Consider the following 6738-nt stretch of genomic DNA (forward strand, 5'->3'; position numbering starts at 1 on the left):
TGTGCAGGGGGATTGGACTCGATGACCTCTGAGGTCCCTTCCAACCTTCGGCATTCTATGATTCTATCATTCTATGATAATGATTTATAATTGACTTATACTGATATAGTGATTTGTAACTGACTTATTGTAAAGGAGTAAAAAAACAACAACAACCAAAAAAAAAAAAAAAAAGTGCAAAGTAACAACCTTATAATACTTTTTAAAAAATGTATTCACACTTTTGGTTAATACACACATAGAGACTTTCTCTTTTTTATCCAAACTCTTTAAGAGTGTCAATGTTTGCACTTTAGATATATGTGCATATAGATATATGTGCATAGATATATGTGCATATTCACACACACGTATATATGTTTATACATATAAATATAGGTATGCACATATGTGCATGTGTAGCACTAAGTATATATAATAAAATATATAATACATTATAGAAATATGTGTGTAATGTAAATGTGTGTAATGTAAACATGTGTAATGTAAATGTAAACACATTTATCTCAGAGCCTAGGAAACCMAAATAATAAATGAAAAGGAAAAAAATGATAAAAAATGATAAAAGGTAAAAAAAGGTAAAAAAGGTAAAAGTGAGATAAAAGGAATCCAAAGAGGGGAATAATATTAAGTGGATTAGAGTTGGCAGGAAAAAATCTTCYTCAATGCCATGAATATATATCTAATTAGATTTTATTATTATTATTTTTGTGAGGAAGTTTTCACTTTACTTGCCACACACACACCGCAGTCTCCGCGGCGAGATTTAAGAGGCAGCCGCAGGGGGAAGCGAACTCGAAACAGGCAACGTTCTGTGTCCCTTTGTGACGCACCCGGAGACAACGGCGGGAGCCCCGCCCCCTGTCGGCGCAGTCCCCAACCAGGTCGGCTCCCAGCCGCTATATTGCCCCGCGCCGCCGCCTCCCGCCAYAGCGGTGCCCGGCAGCGCGTCTGGCAGCATGTCCGGCAGGGGCAAGGGCGGCAAGGGGCTCGGCAAGGGCGGCGCCAAGCGGCACCGCAAGGTGCTGCGCGACAACATCCAGGGCATCACCAAGCCGGCCATCCGGCGGCTGGCGCGGCGCGGCGGCGTGAAGCGCATCTCGGGGCTCATCTACGAGGAGACGCGCGGCGTGCTCAAGGTCTTCCTGGAGAACGTGATCCGCGACGCCGTCACCTACACGGAGCACGCCAAGCGCAAGACGGTCACGGCCATGGACGTGGTGTACGCGCTCAAGCGCCAGGGACGCACCCTCTACGGCTTCGGCGGCTAAAGTGGCCATTGCTCGTGTGTAACGAACGACCCGCGAACCCAAAGGCTCTTTTAAGAGCCACCCACTTTTCCTTGAAAGGAGCTGTAATTATTTTTGTTAGATGTCGAAAATTATATTTTAAGTCAGCGATGTGTAGTGTTTCTTCTCAAAGTTACTATGTAATTGGTCCTTGAAAAAAGTGTTTAGTGGCTACTCAATTGCTACTTTGTTATGCACTGTTCTACTCTTCCCAGGAATACACAAAGCTTCAAGAGCAACTGTGTGATGAGGCTGTAATTAGCCGACAGGTCCTTGTCTGGTTGCTTGCCTAGAGGGGAAAAAAAAAAWTCTTGAATGAGCCAAGAAAGTGAAGTACCCTTTACGAGTTTAAGTCTCACTGCCCTCCGGGCGTTTCCGTCAACAGCGAAGCTTTTTGTGTGTKTATTTGCAGCCCTACTTAAGTCATAGTAATCGGTGTGGTGCCTCTCCGGAAGTAAAAGTGTGTTCGGGAGAGGTTAGAGAGCGAGGAGAGGAGGKGGAGGAGCTGCTTGTCTCCAGACTCCTTTTTTTTTTTTCTCCGCCGTCTATACTCCGGGTTTATTCCTCTCGCGACGAAAATCGTTCTAGCAATATATGTCTATCATGTCCATTACTGCTATACCTCCCGCTAGTAGAAAACGACGATTATTATTATTTTTTTTAAGTTTCAGAACTGCGAATCTAATTTCACCACYATTAGGTCGGTAGTAGCTTTAATACTCAGATAATTGCAAAATCAGTAAAAAATAACTTTTCTTGGAATTTAAGCATCACTCAGAACTTAACGCTCGCAGTAAGCAGCTAGCTGGCGTACCGCCMACACTGTTATTTGCTATTCGTTCTTTTTGAAGTCTGCCTTTATGATGAAGGGTATGCTACAAAGTTACTCATTAATAAAAATAAATGTCGGTTTATTTATATAATATATAATTTCCAAAAACCCAAATCTTTTGAAGATGGGGTAAAAAAAAGCATCTCGGAGGGCAGCTTCAGTTTACTTCAGTGAGAATCACTCACTAAAGAGAATTTTCATCTACGAGACACAGTACAAAAATCTGTTAAGAAAGAGAATAATAAAAAACGCGGGTGAAGGTGGGGGAGGGACGGGGGGAAGTAGCACGGAGGACCGTTGGCGAACTGGMGGGCTTTTGAAGCGGGCTTTTCGAATTTGAAAGTGTCCAATAGTAACGGCCACCGATGCCAGCCAATCAAGAAGCCGCGCACTCCATAAAAGCCGCCGCCGCTACAGGCAGCGCTCATTCGCGGGCGTCCCTCCTGAGGAGCGGCAGYCGCAGCGCGGAGCACCCGGGACCATGGCGCGCACGAAGCAGACGGCGCGTAAGTCGACGGGCGGGAAGGCGCCGCGCAAGCAGCTGGCCACCAAGGCGGCCCGCAAGAGCGCGCCGGCCACGGGCGGCGTGAAGAAGCCGCACCGCTACCGGCCCGGCACGGTGGCGCTGCGCGAGATCCGGCGCTACCAGAAGTCGACGGAGCTGCTGATCCGCAAGCTGCCCTTCCAGCGGCTGGTGCGCGAGATCGCGCAGGACTTCAAGACGGACCTGCGCTTCCAGAGCTCGGCCGTGATGGCGCTGCAGGAGGCGAGCGAGGCCTACCTGGTGGGGCTCTTCGAGGACACCAACCTGTGCGCCATCCACGCCAAGCGCGTCACCATCATGCCCAAGGACATCCAGCTGGCGCGCCGCATCCGCGGAGAGCGCGCCTGARCCTYCTGCCCCCGCCCGTTTCACCTCGAGCTCCATCCCACTATCCTAAAGGCTCTTTTMAGAGCCACCACGTTATCACTGTGAGAGCTGTCACACTGGCCGGATTTGGTTATCGAGTGCAAGAGTGAATCTCTGAAAATACCTGAAAGGGCTTTTCAGATATAATTTAAAAATGTTATTTACTCCCAACATTTTCAGGAGGAAGTTCAGTTTCTCTTAGTGAGCTTGTGAAAAAAWTTTATGCCATAAAGAGGTAATTTGTTAACAAATTTTGAAAATAGGTTTTCGTGAAGGTGATATAATATGGTCTGTAGAGGCCATAATCAATTAAAAACAAATTTTATGGAAATTTACTAATTTGGAAATGCTTCTTTACACACTGACATTTTCCTGAGGAATGCTCTTTATTTTTAAGCTTTATGGAAAGTGTAGTGAAAGCTTTGTGGAAAGTGTGAAAGCTCTCCAATAAGAGCAATAACTGAGTACATCTAGGTCCATTCTGTACTTCTAAAACATATATAAAAGCCTGGGGTTTATCAGTTTTGGTGGGAACCACAAGATGCAGTTCTGGCCTAGTCTTCCCTTTTAGTTTTACTTTTGGCCCTCCAGGAACCTGAGTAGAGAGTAAAAGAGTGCAAAGATGTCAAAGAGAATTGGTGCATGATGCTAGGAAGTCGAGTCTCCACATTCCCTGCACTGATTCAGGTGAAATTTAATGATCTTTTTTCGGGAGTGTAGCTGCCCAATGCAAGGAAGCCACTGGCCTTGTAGGCCGTCTCATCCCTGTGGAAAATGGAGGACAAAGAGGTGCTTCATTTGTGACACTATACAGAAAAGGAGATAGGAATTCATGCAGAAGTAGGAGAAGATTTATATTTAGTTTCCGYAGTTTAAATTTGCTTATTTAATAATCATTTAGTTTATTCAATAGAATCCAGTCTCCTCTTAATTATATTTATTTTTTAATCTTCTTTATTTATCCAGTTTATTTTATTATGCTTTGAACACTAGCTAGTTGGGCTATCAGGGAACTCATTTATCCATAAATATAAATTTCAGGTCCTGATGATCACCTCATTTGTTATCTACTGTCCTTTCGTCTACATTTGATAATGTAATTTGGCCTTCCAATGTGCTGCCAATCTGAAATAAAGATTCAGATATTTGAGTGAGGCATCTGAGGAGACATGGATGAGTCTGATACTATGTTTCATAATTATTACACAGGAAGAAAAGTATTAGTAGTTACAAGAAATAGTCACATAATAAGATGCACAGCTTTATAGGCTGCAAGGAAAAGAGACTAGAAACCAGACGCCTCTGTTGTTACATGCTAGACACGAGGACATGAGCTGGATGCAATTGGCATATAGTATACTAAAATGCTTCCTGTTAAAAAAAAATAGTTTATTTTTATTTTTTTTAAATGAGAGCATCACCCCCTCTAGACCTTGGGGAAAAAAAAAATACTCATTGGGCAGACGTAACAAAATTTCTTTCTTATTTRTATACTATTTTTATGAATATTCTAGACCTGATAAGCATGTATGTATATATGACACACGTAATGCAGATATACATACAGATTACATATACATATTATACACATAAGCCTCTTTTTTTTTCCCCCTTCCTATTTGACGTTTCACATAGCAGCAAATATTAACTGAAAAAAAAAAAAAAAAAAAACCTTAATTTTATTACTGGGCTTTAATTTGCTGTTAGGGAAGGCTAAGAAATGAGTAAGCCACTGGACTTATTTTCTTTTACAACGAGGTAAGACATATGAACAAAAAGGACTTTATTGAAACAGATAGTGATCAAGTTTTATAATTTGGGCATCTGACATGTATATGCACTGCAAAGAGCTCTCACATACATTTTTTTTTTGTCAGTTCATTCAAAACCGAATGAGAAATTACTCGTTATGATTGATAGTTTGTAAAAAGCGTATTTGTATCCTTAGCTCTTATATTAGTTCTATTTAATAAAATTACTTTAATCATAAAAAAAAGAGTTTCTGTGACCACTGTGTGCTAATAAGTTTATAATTATTAATAATAAGAAGCAGCCCATTTGTCTAAGTAGGCAGAAGTAATAGAAAATAAATGGAGAGGAAGTCAATCTGTCTATCCATCCATCCATCCAGCGAGGTAGCTATCTTCATATAARTATCTAGACAGATATCTAGCTATTTAAAGAAAAAAAATAAATAAACAAATAAATAAAGAGTATCCTCTCCCTCTGCTGTTGCCCATAGAGATTTTCCATTTGTTACTTGGTAATATTGCTCAATTCTTTCTTTCCTTTACTTTACCTGGCTGCAAGATTAGGCCATGAAAGTCAGTAAAACTTTTGGGGAAAAAAAAGGCATATAGGATAAAATTTATATATAGTGAGTGTGTGGGTATGTGTAYACATGTATAAACACAACACATATCCCTACTGCTTGCATTTTGCTACACCAAAAAAATGTTTTTACCCTTTCCTCATTTTTTTCATTCATCACAGTATTATGTCTTGAACTCTTAGATCATATGCAAAATGCAAAGATCAACTCTGCTAGAGGCATGAAAATATGGCTCAAAAACCTCTAACCATACCAGATGACCAATTGGCCTTGACATCACAACTCAGCCTTCAGCACTACCCAACACAGCATATCCTTGCAGCCTAAAAGCCAACTGCAACCTTTAACAACCAGGAGAGATGCTGTTTCCAGGAGTCATGTGAGAAATTACCATTACCCTCTGCTATGTACCTCATTTWAAAAATCGGGATAATACTAAACTGTAAGGTGTTATTCCCTGTTGTATCATTCTAAAGCTTCAGGTAAAAGAGGGTGAAATATCGAGGCCATCAACTTGACTGGTACAGCTCTATCTGTGGATGTATGCATGTGGATGTGAGTGGGTGTGTGGGTGAATTGAATTATATTCAATGATCATCATCATCGGTAATCTGAAAATTATTGATGTCTATTCTTGTGTACAACAATTTCAATTCTTAGTCTTTCCGTTAACCTCACCTCCAGTAAAATCAAGTGAAGTGACCAGTTAATAAGTGACAGCTCCTTCCCTCCATGTGTGCTCAGTGCACATGTGTGCTCTTCCTGTGCACCTTTGCGGGTACCGCTCTCACTTTGAAACAGAAATTGCTGATGGCCTTACAAACGCTGGGAGAAGAGCAGCAGAATCTTTCAAGCCTTAGCCCCATTCATCCGCAAACGGAAATTTCAACGAGCTGCAGGAGGTTCCAGCTCTTGCCGAGGAAAAGCAGCGAGAGGAACAACGGGGATCCCGGGAATGTCCCTAAGTGGCTCCCGCCCAGCGCTAATCCCGCCCCATCGCCATTAAGGCTGAGAAGGGGGGGAGTGAAAGAGGACGGGATACACATTTAGTTCCCAGAGCACGGGTATGCCCACCCCACGAAATCTAAATTAGAATATTTAAAGTGATGGAGCTCCTTTTAGTGGCTATGGAGTGGCTCTTAAAAGAGCCTTTGGGTCTATGTGGGCTGCTCCGGTGACTGCGAGCACCCGACGAACAGGGGCGGGAGGCTCAGGCGCGCTCTCCGCGGATGCGGCGCGCCAGCTGGATGTCCTTGGGCATGATGGTGACGCGCTTGGCRTGGATGGCGCACAGGTTGGTGTCCTCGAAGAGCCCCACCAGGTAGGCCTCGCTCGCCTCCTGCAGCGCCATCACGGCCGAGCTCTGGAAGCGCAG

General features: G+C 43.0%; 2 protein-coding genes across 2 annotated transcripts in view; one reads left to right on the forward strand and one right to left on the reverse strand.

The window, feature by feature from the left end:
• LOC112959442 overlaps positions 1–6738 on the reverse strand; it is a 31741-nt gene that overhangs the window by 22777 nt on the left and 2226 nt on the right. Inside the window, exons 3-4 of the mRNA XM_026053462.1 lie at positions 6656–6699; positions 5878–5892 (exon numbers count right to left, since the gene is read on the reverse strand). Coding sequence (XP_025909247.1) covers positions 5878–5892; positions 6656–6699 — 59 coding nt within the window. The remainder of the gene's footprint in view (positions 1–5877; positions 5893–6655; positions 6700–6738) is intronic.
• On the forward strand, positions 960–3399 carry LOC112959431 (histone H3-like centromeric protein CSE4). The gene is made up of 2 exons (XM_026053448.1): positions 960–1266; positions 2475–3399. Exons 1-2 carry the CDS (start codon positions 960–962, stop codon positions 3011–3013), a joined length of 846 nt encoding a protein of 281 aa, XP_025909233.1. The 3' UTR covers positions 3014–3399.

The sequence above is a fragment of the Nothoprocta perdicaria genome, unplaced genomic scaffold (genome assembly GCF_003342845.1).
Source record: "Nothoprocta perdicaria isolate Ctin4 unplaced genomic scaffold, notPer1 scaffold_116, whole genome shotgun sequence".
NCBI classification, from domain to species: domain Eukaryota; kingdom Metazoa; phylum Chordata; class Aves; order Tinamiformes; family Tinamidae; genus Nothoprocta; species Nothoprocta perdicaria.